The sequence below is a fragment of the Cyclopterus lumpus genome, chromosome 3 (genome assembly GCF_009769545.1).
Source record: "Cyclopterus lumpus isolate fCycLum1 chromosome 3, fCycLum1.pri, whole genome shotgun sequence".
In the NCBI taxonomy this organism is placed as follows: Eukaryota; Metazoa; Chordata; class Actinopteri; order Perciformes; family Cyclopteridae; genus Cyclopterus; species Cyclopterus lumpus.
In genome coordinates this window covers 11,963,211-11,980,702 of record NC_046968.1, presented here as the reverse complement: position 1 = coordinate 11,980,702, position 17,492 = coordinate 11,963,211, and the positions used below count along the sequence as shown (strand labels likewise).

Here is a 17,492-nt window from a genome sequence, read left to right as displayed (position 1 = left end):
AGCATCAACCGATGGTACCAAAGACCAGTTTGAAACGTTATGTCTATGATCAAGGGATTTCCAACTCAAAAAGGTTTTACAGGAGCTGTAAATGAAATGTTTGAGCATAGACTTGCATCAACATGAGTTTGTAATCAGACATTTGTTTTCTTTTAGAGATGCACACTTCTAGTGGTGATAGAGGCCGTTTTAAATAAAAAATGACTTTTCCCCTTTTATTAAAGAACTTTTAGATTTGTTTGTACTACATGCCAAAAGAAATCCAACTCTACTGCACTCATACTCTGTACTTAAGCATGTTTCACCTTAAAGACAGTTTTCTTTTATTAGAGACTAGTTATCCTGCTATTTGTTGTAGAATGGTGGCGTGAAGTCATAACTCAAATGCAAATGGTTATTCACTGAACTTCACACCCTAATGTATTCCCAACACAAAAGTAAAGAACAGAACTGGAAGAACAACTTTAAGGCATCTTGAGATCAAAAGTTATATAAAGAACAATATTACAAAATCAAAATGTCAGCAAACTGACTCGAATATATAAATGTGAATTAACATCTCCCACATTTCCTGCCAGCCTGAGGTGTTCAGGCTTCTTCAAGCTCCACCAGCACACCGTCACAGTCTTTAGGATGGAGGAACATCACCGGTTTCCCGTGAGCACCTATCCGGGGTTCTGCTGACAGAGTTCTGATGTTCTTTTCTTTCAGGTCTGCTATTGCAGCGTTAATGTTGTCTACCTGCAAACATCAGGAACACGTTAATCTTTCATGTTAAACATTGGCGAGTCAGGTATGAAATGTACTGTATTGGTTTCCAAAGTGTAACCCAGAGGGCCTTGTGGTTAAAATAAGGTTTGAAATGTGCAAATGCCGGTTTGTATTTTGGCACAAAGTCATTTTTTGTACTGAGAAGGCCATTTTACGATCAGACATGTCAGTGCTCTCTGGTGGACAAACTAATATTGTTTCTACTACTGGATGACTAGTGCACACATTTATTTATTGTTTCTGTTACTTAGTAGTCAACATATACACAAGTAATTATATATCTGTATTAAGCTAATATTGGTTCATCTATCCATTGGGCTATTGAATAATGTATTGTTTAGCTTAGCTATTACTGAGGAACCCAAATAAGAAGCAAACCAAATGTGCAAATACATGACATTCCCCTAAACCACTTCAGGTGGTTTACTTCAAAACATCAGGTGCTTATCAAACAGGTAAAACAAATAACTAATGAATAATGGATACTTTCCATTTAGGTGTGTCACTGCCATCAGTGCACTGGTATTGGCCTTGTTCACAGAAGACATTTCAACACGTGACATTAGTAGTTTCAAAACAATTCTTGCATAACATAAAATCTTAGTGACAGGAGCAAAAACTCACGCATCAACAAGAAAAACAAAGAATCCTGGACACTGACCATCTCTTGAACTCGCTTTATTGTTTTAGTACTTAACAGACATGTCACAGAGGGACAAGCACAGGTGTAATTATATATAATTATAAATACCTAGCTTCTTCGGTTTCAGGATTCTGCTATTGCGCATGCTGGCTCACTGTCACGGCTTACTGATGAGCCATCAATTAGGGAACACCTGTACGACAGGTCAAAATGTCTGCTATGAAAAAAGCCTGCTGAGCATGCTGGCTTGTACACATAAAGGGAATGGGTCTGTGTTATTAGCTGTACTTGTGCGTATTCTGCTACGACAGATCATGTTTCCAGTGAGAAAGTTCTATTCAAGCTTAACTGAGGGAGAGTTGTAGTCCTACATAATACTGATCAGATGTACCTGACAAAGTGTCCCCTGAATGTAATCCCTATGACAAGTTATCAATGCAGGCTCACCTCAATACAAATGTGGTGCATCCCTCCAGACTTGTTCTTCAGTAAGAAGCCAGCGATCGGACTCTTCTCCCCCAGAGGATGAAGCAGCTCCAGCTTAGTGTTGCCGAGCTCCACAAACACTGTGTAGACGCCGTGCTCGGGCAGGGGCACCTGCTCACTCACTGTGGCCCCCAGCACGTCCCGATACAGAGCCGTGGCCTTCTCCATGTCAGGGACAGCGATGGCAATGTGGTTCAGCCTCCCAAGCTTCCAGAGGGACCCGGGAAGGCCCTGATGAAGGGATGGTTTCGTTGAATGCGTCCTCAGGAGTGTGAGGCGAGAACATCTGGAAAGACCTGTCACTGAATAAACAGATTCAAATCTAGTGAGATTAGTTGTGGCTATTGTTTTTGAACATTAGTCCTAAACTAGAGTCTTATTTCACACTGTCTGACAGTTGTAAATGTATACTATATATTAATGTACCAGTTTGTTGCAACAAGGTCAGCTAAGCTGTGTGGATTTTACAGAGTAAACCTGATACATATGGCTGCAACACTAAACATTAAAATAGTCTATATGCATTATGCATAATTTCACACCATTCCCTAAATTCAGCCTGACATTTTGTAATTTTGTAATCTCCACGAGATTTCAAAATAAAGGCCTGTAGTTTTGAAAATAGTCTGGCTACATAGCATGCGTTTAATGACTAATACACACACAGTAGTTTATAAACACAACGTAAACACTTCATTAGGGAGTTGAGCTTATGTAATTGTACAGCGAACAGCTATGACATTTGTTAAATGTTACGTTTTAGGGTCTCATAGAGATCATTTTACCATTTCTAATCCGAGTTGAAAAAATAAAACGTTTGTACAATATGGTGAATATAAGAGTATTTGCATGTATTCAGATATAAGTAATACAGTCGTTTTAGGAAAAAAACCCAGAGAAGTGTCATGTAACGTAACCCGAACCCTGCAACAAGACAAACCCACGATGTAACGTAACCAGGGACAGTAACGTTGTGTAACGCAGCTGATATTGATGATGTTGCAATAGTGTTTAAGGTTTTACGATAAATAATTCGAGGAAGAAGCAACTGATAAAAAATATGCGTTTGGTAGTACAACAACTATTTCTACCAACCTGCAACCTTCAGCATTGTGGACGCCATGTTTGTATGTCGGAACCAAAATCATCGGAAGAGTTTCTCGGCGGACCTGTTTACCTGCAGCACAGACGACGGCGCATGTGGGAGAAACGATGGCTAGTGAAGCTATGTTGAGCGTGCTGGAGGAGTGTGTGAACACAATAAAAAGCAACACAGCACAACCAGAGAACTTTCTGAGGCAAGTGTTTGCTGTCTGTGTGTTTGTGTTGTGGAAAAAGATGTGAAATGTTGTTAACGCCGGTTTGAAGAGAAGCGTTTGAACTAGCTAACCGTTAGTTAAGGCTAACTGCATGCACTGCTAACCCTCTTTGATATTCAAGAGGATTTGAGGATGTTAGAAAACAAACGCATAAAACAACTAGTCTGTATCCAGACTGATAGTTTACTACATGTTAAACATAGCTTACATTAACACAGTTAATAGAAACAATCGGTACAGTAAAATCAAATGCTGCACTTGATTGTGATCGAAGGTGTATTGCAAGACAACCAGCTGCTATAACAGTGTTATCAGAGAGGAACTAAACATGTCACAATATTTAGATTGAATATACTGCCATTTCAGGTGAAAAAAAACACTTTTGTTATTAATACGTCACCAGACTTGCCATACTGACTGTTTCCACCTTTTCAGCCTTCAAGATGGCGTGGCAGCAGACTTTACCTCTCTCACTAAGATCCTGTATGACCTCCACAAAACTGAAGAGCCTGGAAATTATAAAGGCAGCCCTTTGGCTCAGCTGGTGGTGGAAAACTTTGATGAAGAGCAGATCTGGCAGGAGCTGGAGCTACAGAACAATGCTGTAATGAAACACTTTAAAAATGCAGCTGATGAAGCTTTGGCAGATGACACATTCACGGTGCTGGTAGAGGAGGAGGAGGAAGAAGAGAGTAGTGTGGAGGCAGAAGTCGAGACTGATGCTGAAGAGGAGGAGGAACCACCCAGAAAGTCTAAGAAAATGGCTGTAGAGACTGAGGGTGGGGAAGAGGAGTACACTGATGAAGACTCAGATTTAGATTTTGATGTGGACGCTCTGGAGAAACGAGAGAAACAGAAGAAGGAGATTGGAAGGAAAGGTTCCACAACAAAGGTGGTTCCCTCTGAGGTTGATGATACATTCTTCAAACTGTCAGAGATGGAGTCATTTCTGGATGATATGGACAAGCGAGAAGGAAAGGAGGATAAGAACGAAGATGAGCTAGACTATTTTCAGGACCTGCCCTCCGGAGAAGAAGACAATCTCGATTTGGGTGAAATACTTTCAGCCAAAAATAAAAATAAAATCACTGTATGTATTTTATCACTTTTATCACACATTCTATTATGTCCTGATGATACAGAATACAGGAAATATATGTATTATTGTTTACATTTTAGGTAAAGAGTTCAAGGAATCTCAAGTACAAAGACTTCTTTGATGCTGTGGATAGTGAACCAGCTAAAGCGGATGACCAGTCAGATGGCGAGGATGACAGCATGAATAAAAGCCAGGAACAAGGTGGAGAAGAAATATCTGACCAGGCTGATGATTATGATGGTGAAGAGGAGGGGGACGATGAGTAAGTGTGATTGAATTATGTAAGACGTATAATATGTGTGAGAGAAATGTGTATGGCTGATTCCAGCATGTTTGTGTCTATCCTTTGCCAGGGATGAAGAGACAGAAACATCTCATAAGAAAGTCACCTTTAACCTCTCTAAGGACGAGGACAGCGAGGGAGAGGACATGGTGGACATTTTTGGAGGAAAAACTCCACGCTCAGCAAAATCTGAATCAAAGTCATCGTTTGAAAAACGGCAAGAAAAGGTAATCCGGTTTCAAATGGTGTTACTTTGTTTTGCAACTCTGTGTGGCTTAAATGTGGCACACGTATCATCATTTAGTGGGTGAGTTTTACACTAACTGTAGGTCATTTGTTTTTTCATAGGCTGATCTGATATGAGAAGTATCTTTTCAGCAATTTAAAACTGTTCCCAATCGTATTAAACTGATATGCATGATATGGTGGTTGAACTTGACGGTGATCTTAGAGGGCTGTGCAAGACGCACATTTCTCTCTCTGCTGCAGCCTTTACGTTAATCGGACGGCATTTAATTCAGATGGTGTTAAAAGTGACGCGTAAATGTTACTTGTTCCAATTTTGTAAGGTTGTTGTCTTTTGCTTAAAGCGACCAGGGCGCTTCCTCAGACAAAAGACCTACATGTTGCCATCAGATTGAAGGGGTGCATCGTGCATGTCTGAAAATACCTGAGAATCCTTTCAATAATTGCTACTCAAACTGGACCTGGATTGTTTTTCATGTCTCGGCAGTACTTGAAGCAACATGCCTCATCAATGCAACCCCTTACGTTGTTTTAGTGCAGGGTTGATGTCAGTGTGAATGCTCGCTAACGGCAATTATTCTATTGTTTTGTTTCTCTAACCTCCAGATGTCAGAGAAGATAGAGGAGTTGGAGAAAGCCGCTCTAGCACAAAAATCATGGCAGTTGACGGGAGAGGTTACCGCACAGACTCGTCCAGAAAACAGCATGCTGGAGGAAGATGTGGAGTTTGAGCAGACAGGCAGGATGGGTGAGTGACTTGAGTGACTCTTCTCCTATTGCAAGGTGCATTACGTTGGCAGATGACTGTATGTTATTTTCAATTTATACAATTATTCACCCTGGGGTTATGTTTATGTATAATAAAACTGAGGATTTCTTTCTGTGCACTTCAAATCCGATAACAATATTTTATCTTTGGCCGTGTAGCCCCTAGTATCACAGAGGAAACCACACTACAGCTTGAAGACATCATCAAACAGAGAATTAAAGACCAGGTTAGTCTCCATAACTTGTGTGTTTTTATATTGTCTGAAACAAATGTAATAATAGATTATAACCCAGTATCTTTGACTTGTGCTTCTGTAAGGCGTTTGATGATGTGGTCCGCAAGGAGAAACCCAAAGAGGAGGTGTTTGAGTACAAGAAGAGGCTAACGTTGGACCATGAGAAGAGCAAGCAGAGTCTAGCGGAGATCTATGAGCAAGAATACCTCAAGCAGAATCAGGTTTGACTTTTATTCTGTTTTCACTGCTGTGCCAACACACATGAACCTGTGCTGCAGCCTTTCTCTATATTTTTCTGATTTCAGCAAAAAACCGAGGAAGTGGAAAACCCAACTCATGTAGAAATTGATAAACTTATGGACACACTCTTCCTAAAGTTGGATGCTCTCTCCAACTTCCACTTCACACCCAAACCAGTAAGTTTTGCCCTTTGACAGCACTGGCTGAAAGTCGCCAAATATTTTGTAATCATTGAGATTGACTGTCCTTTGGGAAGTTGTCGAAGTTAAAGTGTCCGCACTCACCAGCCTTATTTAGCAAAAACCTGTTGGATTTTTACCCAAGATTTAACTCTGGTTTGTGACCACTACAGTTTAATCTGCGATATAACGTGCCATCACCGTAAAAAACATGGTTTGCAAAAAGTGCCAATGCATAAAACGGAATACAAATGACCGATCCTACTTTTTCAGTCTCAGTATCTGGGCTTTGGGTATTGGCCTACACCTAGTCCGCATCTGATACCAGTGTTTAATTAATAAGCTGGATGCCTCACTGCGGGGAAGTACTTGGGATCATTCTTTTATGGCTAAGGCGACATCAGGCTTGAGTTAAACATTGTTTTTTTAATAAATGTAACAAACAAATATATAGCTATAAACATACTGAATTGTTATTTATTATTAAATTAATACATTGCACACCAGCAAATATATTCTAAATTAAAAGGAATTACAATTCAAGTGTAAACTTTTTTTAATGTAGCAATAAATTGGTCAAACCTAACACACTCATTTTAATTCCAGTATATAATGTATATTGTATATAAACATAGAATATAATTGTATAGATCAGCCTTTTAGTTACCGATCCAGCTACCTGACTCAGTATCAGCCCGATATCGGTGCATCCCTAATAATACATTTGTAAATGTAAACTGATTATTTTGACAAAAATAGCAAGCGAGTGCAGTGTTTGAATTGCTGTTGCCCTTTGTCCACAGCCCGTTGCCGAAGTCAAAGTGGTGTCTAACCTGCCGTCTGTCACAATGGAGGAAGTGGCTCCAGTCAGTGCTAGCGATGGCACGCTGCTCGCACCAGAAGAAATCAAAGTATGTCATCAATTAATTTTCAAACATGAACTTTTATCTTGGTATATTTGGTTGCACAGCGTGTCCTAACAATACTCTCCTCCAACCAAAGGAGAAGAACAAAGCAGGAGATATTCTGGGTGATACTGAGAAGACGTCAACGGACAAGAAGCGTGACAGACGCCACAAGAAGACGGTTAAGCGTATAAAGATCAAGGAGAAGGAAAAGAGGCAGAAACTTAAAGAGGCCAGTACAACTGGGGAGAACAGGAAGCAGTCAAAGGCTGAAGTCACAGAAAACCTGAAGAAACTCACAAAAGGAGGCAAAGCCAAGATACTCAAGGTGGGTGGCTTCTCTCATGTAGTCAGTTCTCATTTAGTGCTTTTGAGGTGCTTTTAATTGCTTTTATTTTAATTCAACTTTCTGATTTTATGCTAATTCTAATTCTCTACATTAGAGGACATATTGTACTATTTACTCCCCTTATTTGTTAGTCAGTCACTAGTTACTTTATAACCAACATTTTACACACAACACTTATGAATATATAAAACAGATTTTAATTTGTCACTGTTATTTGAATAACGTTTTTAAAGCAAGACTTTTACATCAAAGTAGTGATGCTTGGTTATTTGTTAGTTTCATGTCTGTTTCCACTATCCAGGCACATCACATCACATCTTCATGCTAAAATAACCATTGCATGAATACTTGGATAATAAATAAAACGGTGTGTTCCTGAGGTGACTCAATAAACAATGTATTCCTCTGTTTCAGGATGAGGGGAAGGACAAGGCTCTGCGGTCCTCTCAAGCCTTCTTCTCTGAGCTGCAGGACCAGGTTAAAAGTCAGATCAAAAGTGCAAAGGACCAGTCTTCAAAGAAGAAGAAACACAAAGAGGTTTCTGTCAGCAAACTCAAGTTATAACAACTGTGATGGTTTGTTGTGGAAGAGCAACTTTTTATTGTACAGATTCTTTTTTTATGAGAAAGCTGCAATATATTAATTCTGAAAGTCCTTGTTAAATGTTTCCAGTTTCATTAAAACAAATGGAGAGCCCAGTTGTGTTTGATTTGGTAAGGCGTAAAGCATTTAAAACAATAAATGTTCATTCACATTAACATATCAGAGCACTTTCCTTTGTGGAAAAATTACTGTCCAGAGCCTATGTGAAGACGATTGTTTGCTCATATGTTTTCTTCTTTTTGAACATTTAAAATATACACATACCGTGTGAAAAATCACACGGTATATGGAGTCCTACATGTTTATATTGTCTGTGAGCGCATAATGGCAAAAAACAATCATTACAACAAACAACTCGCTGTAACGATCTAGGATTGTATTTGTGTATCGGGCTGCTTTAGATCAGCTCTTAGAAGCTGTTGAAACCACTGAACACATTAATCTGGTACAGGTATCACTGAATAAATACTCTACGCCAATACTATTCTCCTTATAGACTAACCTGCCTCAGTCAAAGTAAGATGTATCTAGTATCAAATTGTACTATAATTTAAGTATAAATGAAAAGCAGTCATAAAGAATGGTTTATTTTACTTTCTAATGTTGCCTGCAACAACTAACTACCTGTGATTGAAGATTATTGGGATACTTTACAAAGGAACATAAATGTACATTAAGTCCTGTGGTCAGAGATATGCTTAAGTATAAGTACAGACGTATTAGTGGTGAAAGTATAAAAAGTCAATTTGAATTTTGCAAACTGGCCCCTCTGAGTTTTATATTTTTAGAGATATTATTTCCATGGATTATTATTACGGGAAAAAACAAGTAAACAGTTGTTATAGCTAGTCACGGTGGTGTTCATTTTAAACACTTATCCACCACATTTTCATGGCTGATTATATGTTTTGTATTTAAAATCAGGTATCGGGCTGTTGAATAAATGTAGTGGAATAGAAGCAAAAAAATTTCCGCTGAAATGTAAAGCAGATTTATAAAGTAACAAAACACTCAGGTTTAAATTTTTATTGTCGTTATACAATACAGGATCACGCAATGAAAAATAGTTGTTGCAGCCTATACAATGTATAGCAAGTATGTAAAAGAAACAAGTTTAAAATATTTTAATTAGAAAGTATTATTAAGAATATATATATATATATATATATATATATATGCAATATGTATCTTTAAATACTTGTATTATTAAGAATATATATATATGCAATATGTATAATATCAGCTTTAAATACTTTTTTAAATTATAGAGTAAATAGAAATAATTTGTTATAGTGGGAATGAGGGTAGTGATATGGTAAGATACAACACCGCATAAAGGTGCATGCCATTTATTTCTGATGGAGTGTGAAGGAAGAGGTGGAATTGATGAGTCAAGTAAAGTAGTAACTCAGTTGTGTATGTTTTGAGTTGTAAGTGAATGCCCTGAACTACTTTCCACCCCTACTAAGTAGTCTATACACCGTTTGCTTATTTAATCCGTAGACGGGAACTCATTTTATTAGCGTGTGTTTGTTTTGCTTGTCGGACCTTGTGCAACATAAAGTGGAATACTTGTTTCCTGAAATATGATACCGTAAAAGTAAAAATAGTTTTTTAATAAAGTTATAAATACTACTACTTAAACAGCAATGGAGAGTACTCCGGCGTACCTGGGTCACACCTGTGGTCGAACGTGGGCCACAGAAAGCGTGAAGACCCCGCCCTCTCGAGGTATTATTCCTATGACGTCACGACAGATCATTACAGAAGTAAACGGACAGCTCCCTGACAGAAACCCAAATAAGTTGGCGTGTACGCTTGGCTAATACTTCTAGGTAAGTCACGGCATCTGTACTGACTGTCATTCGCTTCCAAAGCGTCCTATTCGCCACGCTACTCGAGTGTGTTTGATCGGCTTGTTTTTATTTCGCTAGCGTTGAGCAATAGCTCGTCGACGTTAGCTCGTCCGGGCGAACAGAAAGCTAAACAAAGCCGAGGCTGGCTAAAAGTCAGGCGGAGCAACGTAGACCCGAGGCTGTGTTTACGAACGCGTATGTCATGGTATGGTTTAGTGAATAGACAGAAGTCGGAGACGTTAAATCGATGAGATGACAGAGTCTAAAATAGCGCAGCTTAATTCAGCCGCGTTCGCTGTCTGTCGCGTCAAGCTACAAGCTAGCTAACTGTTTTGAGCACTGCACGTTTGTTTTGTTAGCACGCTGGCTTCATATTCTCGTGTGTGTTGTATTTGTTTTGGAGGAGTTAAATCTGCGGAGTCATTCTGTTGCGACGGGTTGGTCGCGCTCACATGATTAGCTACGTGAGTCACTGGATCAGAGGGTTGTTGCTTCCGCGTGGAGTCGGTTCTTCAGGCTGCTCTCGTGTCCACAGGTCGTCTGTAATCATGCTGGGAGGAGGCTTCAAAGCAGAGAGGCTGAGAGTCAACCTCCGGCTGGTCATTAATCGTCTCAAACTCCTTGAGAAAAAGAAAAGTAAGTCCATACACGAATACACACCCTGGTCCTATCCCCCTACAGTATATGTGGAATCAGTGGGTTCTTGTTAATGTGTCTGTTCCTCCAAGTCTTATGTGTATTATCTTTGTGTTCTCTATAATATTGTGAAAATGTAATATTATATAGGTAGAGGCTTCAAATAAGCCCAGTGGGCTTTCTGCACTGTGATATTATTCATCTCTGTTATGTTTGTGTGTGTTTTTTGTATCTAAAAACCTAATGACAGTTTACCTTTTTCCCACTCTCATTCACAAATTAAAAATGAAGCCGAACTTGCGCAAAAGGCAAGGAAGGAGATCGCAGATTACCTGTCATCAGGAAAGGATGAGCGGGCTCGGATCCGTGTGGAGCACATTATCAGAGAAGACTATCTGGTGGAAGCCATGGAGATCCTGGAGCTCTACTGTGACCTGCTGCTGACTCGCTTTGGCCTCATTCAGTCTATGAAGTGAGTAACTAGGTGCACCAACTCCACCTTTATTGAACACATTGTAACATGTGTAGCACTTGACTGGCACGTACGGATAGTATTTTGTAGTTTAACGTTATTGAAGAAATTGTACTTGCTTGATTCTTGTTGTTCTGAGTTTGGACTCATGGTTTAATGCACTTATTGTAAGTCGCTTTGGATAAAAGCTGTCAGCTAAATAACATGTAATGTAATGTAATGTGCATTAATTGATTGTGGGTTTTGCTTTATTAACTTTCACTCTGTCTGTCATTGTGGCCTATTCTGTTTCACCAATTAGGGAACTGGACCCTGGTTTACAGGAGGCAGTGTCCACCCTCATCTGGGCAGCACCTCGTCTCCAGGCAGAGGTGTCTGAGCTAAGAACTGTAAGTACTGTCTAGATCTAACTTGGTGCTGGAGGCATTGCCAATATTGAATAAGTCTATTCCTATTGTGCCATTCTTGACAGTTGTATCTTTAAATGCTTCTATCAGGTATCTGAGCAGCTTTGTGCAAAATATAGCAAGGAGTACGGCAAGCTGTGCAGGACAAACCAGATTGGGACAGTCAACGATAGGGTTAGAAATTCTTTTCCTGTCTGTTAAAGAATGCATTCACCTTCAGCCTCGTAACTTTTTTGTGACATTTAATCAAATATCTGATGTGTTTTATAGCTGATGCACAAACTGGGTGTGGAGGCCCCTCCTAAGATCTTAGTGGAGCGCTACCTGATAGAGATTGCCAAGAACTATAATGTGCCATATGAACCTGATGCCATGGTCCGGGTGAGCGTTAAAGAATCATCTAAAACAATCACTCACTTTGAAGGATGAAATCATCCATTGTGTTTATTTACTTGCTCATCCACCCTGTTTCCGGACAGCCGGAGGTGTCTCCTGGAGAGGAGGCAGACCTGATTGACGTGGACACTGACAGGAAGTCTGGAAGAGGAGGAGGAGGTAGTGGTGGTGGTGGTGGAGGAGGTGGTAATTTCACTGCTCCTCCTGGTGCTTATCCTATGCCCATGCCCATGCCAACAGCTTTCAACTATCCATCTCCTAAAGGACCCGTAAGAGATTCTTTTTACAAACTCCATTCTTTATGATTTTATTGTGATTTATGCATTTGATGATTGAAAACTTGTGAAGTAGAAATGGGCGCCTTGGATGAAATCTTTAATCATCGTCCTTATAACCAAACATGGAGTGAAAGATGTATAACATGTTTTTTCATAAGCAATGTCCGGTTCACTCAATGTAGTCCATAGAAATCACAGGGGCCAGTTTTTTATATTTTCTTCTGAAACCGTTTCCTCCTAAAGCCCCCTGCAAAGATGTCTGTGGATTATGTTCAATGATTTATTGTTTTGTGATTTGAATTAACATACCTTTTTAAAATGGTGTCAATTTTTTACTTTTGAAGCCGGTCATTGTGATATTATGACTGTGTGAAGATGTAGTTTTACCAGCATTACACCCAGACACGATTTATGGTCTGAAAACAATTGTAGGTTGTTATCCTTTCTTATGATTACTTGAAATAAATGAGATTTATACATTTAAAGTTGTCAGCTGCCTCCCTCAGACTAATACCTGTTTTTTTTTGTCCAGGAACCGTATAACAATCCCGTTGGAACCTACAACAACTTCCAGCACCCTATGGGAGGAGGGCAGCCCCCTCAGCTGCCCTCTTGTCCCCCCACGTACGAGTCTGTAAGTGACTGAACCCCTCCCATCCATGCCCCCTTCCCGTTCCCACAGATGGACAGACGGACAGGACAGGGCATCATTCAGGGAAGAGCAGTTCATTCAGCTAGCTTGCAGTTTTGCCTGTCTTTTACTTTTTTTGCACCAATTCTCAGAGTAGGATCAGATTCTGCCTCATCTGCATGAATATTCAGTAACTACTAACTTGATTTGATCAGTTTCTCTAAGGGGGGCAGATTAGTGTTAAGTGCTTTTTAGAGAGAGCTAAGACTCAAAGTCAGTTTTTGACACACTAATGGTGATACTTTCTCAAAAATCCCCTGTAGTTTTCCCTTTAAAAAAAAAAAAAAAAAATAATGTTTTGTTTGTTTTTTACTTAATAATAATTATGCATTATTGAGCATAATTGTTTATACTTTCTCAACACTAACGAGTATAATATTATTTTATTTCAATATGAAGATGACATGATCCCTTACACATTTTCTCTGTGTTAAAGATTGATGACCTAACTGGCAAGCCATCTGTTCCTTCCCAGGCTGTAGGTGAGTTACGCCACCAGTTGTTCATTTGTATTTTTATTCTATATATTTCATTCAAAAATATGTGTCAGCGTGTGTAGCAGCTTTGGTGATTATTTACTGCAGCAGGACGATGTACGTGGTACTGATTCAAAATAAACCACTGAGCCAACGTTGCTGATATGTTTTTAATACTTTTTGGACATCAATATACGACTGGCAGACAGGAATACGCTATTAGGCTTTGTAAAACTTAAAATATATTAATTGTCGGGTTTGGTCTTTTCATAGGATTTTTTTAACAAGAAAAAAATATAAGATGGCACCAGATTTATCCATGTATTATATTTAACATCACATTGTAATTATCCCTCAGCATTTGTTCATAAGTATATTGATATTTTCTGTTAAGTGAGGTTGCTTTCTGATCTGCCATTACGTGTTGTTTACATTTTTGTCAGCGCACCCAAGGCCTTTATTCACCACCAGTGTGGTTTTCCTATTGTCAAAACTGCCAGGTATACTGCTGCATAAATTAAATTCAATACCATATATTACTCTCAGGTCCTGGCCCTTCATCTCAGCTATTTGACAACAACGCTCTCCCAGAACTCCCATCTGTTCCCGACACGCTCCCCACAACTTCCTTCGGCAGAAATGCCACCACCTCAGATGACATCGACTTTGATGACTTAACGCGGCGGTTTGAGGAGCTGAAGAAGAAGACCTAATTGCTTTATCCCTGGTCTACTCACACACACACACACACACACACACACACACACACACACACACACACACACACACACACACAGAGAGGTGCTGTCATTGACGCAGCTCAAAACCGGAAATGATTGGTAGTTCTTGCCCTTCCACAGTGAAGTAATCTTGCATAGAAATTAAACATTTAGTCTTACCTCATTTATATAAATATGACTGTGGCAGTTAGCAGAAATCTTATTTCTGTTGACGGTAGCAGTGAGTTTTAATTTCTTTTGGGCACATAATGTATATACATACAATCATGTGGGTTTTGACTCCTGTTCACTACTCTTTAAGTTCACACAGACTTTTAACTTTTCCAGTTTGTTTATTTAATGTACTATTTAACCAAACTTAGATTGAATTTGTTGCTTCTCCCTGGGTTTTTGGGGTGGAGGAGGGGATGAATAAATAATTGCAGGACATGCCTTGATTGTGCTTTCCACATGCTTCGCTTTGATCTTTGCCACTGTGTCCTGAGTCCAGTCTCAAAGTAGTCAAACAAGCCAGACTGGCCGGCCCAGTTTGACGGGGAGCCGGCTGGAAATTGTTTTCTGAGACGAGACGCCAACAGCCTGCACTTTTTTCTTTTTTTTTTTTACATAAAGGTATGAAGAAAGATTGACACCACATTTTCAGTGACTTGAAGTGCTGCTTACACTTCAAGGTTCATCCATACCAGGAAAAAAAAAAGTGTACTGTGGGAGTCCTCTTGGGAAAGTCCACGGTGACGCATGTCTAACCTGTTACAGGGGTGGTGGGGTGATAAAACTGTATGAAAACCTGTAATATTTTACATTGATATAGATGACATAGTGACAGTTAAACTGTACAGGAAAACAAACAAAAAATCCCTTTTGAATCTCTGTCTTACCAAATGCCTGCACCATCTTAACGTTAAAGTACTTCATTTACAAGCCAATGTGTGCAAAGAGAGCAGCCACACAACCTCATTTGATTGATTAGATGTAAATATTGACCCCAGAGGGGTCAATATTTACATTGTGTCTTATACTTTCTCTGCACCACTGCATTTGCCTTAGGTACCATTTATTATCAGAGGCCTTGCCAGTCTGTCCTATGATTATGTATTTGTTTTTCATCAAGCTATGTTATGTCTGGGTTTTATTTAATTAGATTACAAAATTTCCTTTGCCCATAAACAATCCTCTAAAAAGAGAGGTTGATTTCCCGTGGAGAAATGGGAGTCAGAGGGGTTTTGTTGTCGGACAGACGTGACGTGTCGCTGCAACCTAACCACACCCAGCTCTGCTTGCATGGCAAATGGGCGGTGGCCTTGAATACAATGATTCAGCAATATCTGGAAAACAAATAAGGCTTTCCTGTTGGTTGAGGAAATAGAGATGATTAACACTACAGAACTGTGATCTGCTGTCTTTTCTATGATAGACTGTTCTTTCATGCGAAACATTGACACTTCGTGTCTTGTTGCAAAAAAATAGTTTTTTTCCACTGTATACTAAAATAACAATTTAATAAAAGAGTGTTTGGAACTGGAAGCTGGTATGTTTTTGTTTTTTTTATGTTTACACTATTTGCTCTTATTGTTTACAACACTTCCTCTGCTTTGCAATGATGTAATGTCAAATAGTGCCCAGCAAGGGTCCTCATTGTAAAGGGAAAGCACTGCGCTACAACACACTTGTATTTATAGATGAAGTGCCTTGTTTTATTGTGGAGCTTTAGTTTTTTCCAATTTGATAGAGTAATCTACATTAAGTCCATTTCACACAGTATTTTGGTTTACTCTCGTAAGTCCAGTGAAGTGCTTTCTGTGTGAATGAGCAAGACATTTTCAGCTATAAAGGTAAACCATTTTTTTTAACCGTGCTCTGTTACATAAACAAATCAGATTTGTTTACATGAAGTGCACTTCAAAGACATTTTGTCTTACTCTAGGTGCATTACCGTATGCGCATTCAGTCTACACAGGAACAAGAGCTGGATGTTATCATATATGTTTGATATAAAGTAAACCTTTTAACAATAGTTTGTGTGTGTTCATCACACTGTCACATATGGTGACCTTGTGACAAATAGATTCAGGTTTATGTTTGAGACCATATAAAAAGGCCCAGAATGCCTTTCTTCACATTGTGTCATAGTGAGGTTACTCCAGGCTCCTTATAAACATCCCACAATAAACTGAAAACTATTCACCAGTAGTATAGATTATACAGTAGTTTTGACAAAGTAACCTAATTCTTTGAATAAGCCAATCACTGTGGCATTGAAAGAACGCATTCTGCATTCTACATTCTGCAAAGGAAATAATCACAGGCTCATTTTGTTGTTTATCTCACCAGTGTTGATCTGATAATCTCATAGAAGTACTTGTTTTCTATGTGATGTTAAAGACTGACTCTCAATGCAGGTGATCTAAGCCTCACTTGGATTGGCCAGGCTGTCGTTACCACTACTTTTTCAGTGGCGATAGAAAATTATTACAAACGCAAGCATGTTTGCTGTTTTATATTGATGCAATTACTAACACCATCTAGTAATCTGCTCCACAAGGACACATGTGATATATTAAATATACATTTTTCTATATATTGTTTTTGTCATTTAAATTGAAATACTCCTTTATATAAATCCTGATGGATATTGTGACGACCCCTCCCTTCCACTAGGGGTCTGAGTCCTGTGTCCCGTTTGCTGTGTTTGTCTTTCAGGCTGTGCATCAGCTGATGAGCCACACCTGAACCTGATTGGAGGGCCAGCTATTAAGAGGCAACCCCTGAACATGGAGGCTGGTCGTGCTGTTGCCTGGCTGGCTGCTCGCCTGTGGTGGTGTTTTGTTTGTTTAAGTTAGTTGTGTTATTCTTAAATAAATGTCTTTCTGTTGCAGCCTTTGAGCCGGGTTGTGACAATATGCATACATAAAAACATACTACATACATCTTTTAATATAATAGTGACAGTGAGGCAAACAAAAAAGGTCAGGTTTACAGACTTTACAGCTATGAATGGAGCTCTTTCAGCTCAATTCTCTATAAAGTAAATACATTAAGATATTAGGTAATATAGATCTGGTTATTCAAGTTCACACATACAATACGTACACAGTATCAATAAATGAAAACAATACATAGATCGGTGATTAGAAGCACAGATGGCCTATGACAGGACATGAAAGTGTCTTCAGACCTGCTTGTATTCCCAAACCAAAAGTTTGAATTTAGTTCTGCTCCATAAATCATTCAACGGGAGGACAAACTGAACCTTAGAAGACTGCATGTATGATGAAAAGTCGTGAGATTCACCTTCAGCATGTATTAAAGGGACATGAATGTGAAAATAAAAAAGTTATCAATTGGTAATCAGCTTCCATATGTCTCATATGTTACATAAAAACACCCTCCCACTCTACTTAGTCCATGTTGGT

The 17,492-nt window shown here is 39.2% G+C and overlaps 3 protein-coding genes across 4 annotated transcripts; 2 read left to right on the top strand and 1 right to left on the bottom strand.

The window, feature by feature from the left end:
* Positions 1-201: 201 nt before the first annotated feature.
* mcee (methylmalonyl CoA epimerase) lies at positions 202-3,058 on the bottom strand. Its single transcript, XM_034527697.1, has 3 exons — positions 2,996-3,058; positions 1,862-2,202; positions 202-741 (listed from the first exon to the last, which is right to left on the bottom strand). Exons 1-3 carry the CDS (start codon positions 3,021-3,023, stop codon positions 589-591), a joined length of 522 nt encoding a protein of 173 aa, XP_034383588.1. The 5' UTR covers positions 3,024-3,058; the 3' UTR covers positions 202-588.
* Positions 3,059-3,060: 2 nt separating this feature from the next.
* Positions 3,061-8,289, top strand: mphosph10 (M-phase phosphoprotein 10 (U3 small nucleolar ribonucleoprotein)). Its single transcript, XM_034527665.1, has 11 exons — positions 3,061-3,198; positions 3,655-4,309; positions 4,399-4,580; positions 4,672-4,828; positions 5,454-5,595; positions 5,775-5,842; positions 5,935-6,072; positions 6,157-6,267; positions 7,074-7,181; positions 7,273-7,503; positions 7,939-8,289. Exons 1-11 carry the CDS (start codon positions 3,113-3,115, stop codon positions 8,086-8,088), a joined length of 2,028 nt encoding a protein of 675 aa, XP_034383556.1. The 5' UTR covers positions 3,061-3,112; the 3' UTR covers positions 8,089-8,289.
* A 1,547-nt stretch (positions 8,290-9,836) lies between these two features.
* On the top strand, positions 9,837-15,603 carry ist1 (IST1 factor associated with ESCRT-III). Of its 2 annotated transcripts, none has more exons than XM_034526085.1 (10): positions 9,837-9,962; positions 10,519-10,619; positions 10,911-11,091; positions 11,393-11,480; positions 11,589-11,672; positions 11,769-11,879; positions 11,978-12,163; positions 12,705-12,806; positions 13,339-13,345; positions 13,886-15,603. In XM_034526085.1, the coding sequence occupies exons 2-10, from the start codon at positions 10,532-10,534 to the stop codon at positions 14,050-14,052; spliced, it is 1,014 nt and encodes a 337-aa protein (XP_034381976.1). In that variant the 5' UTR covers positions 9,837-9,962; positions 10,519-10,531; the 3' UTR covers positions 14,053-15,603. The 2 variants fall into 2 exon arrangements, with proteins under 2 accessions (XP_034381976.1, XP_034381966.1); XM_034526075.1 differs by having other exon boundaries at positions 13,300-13,345.
* Positions 15,604-17,492: the final 1,889 nt, after the last annotated feature.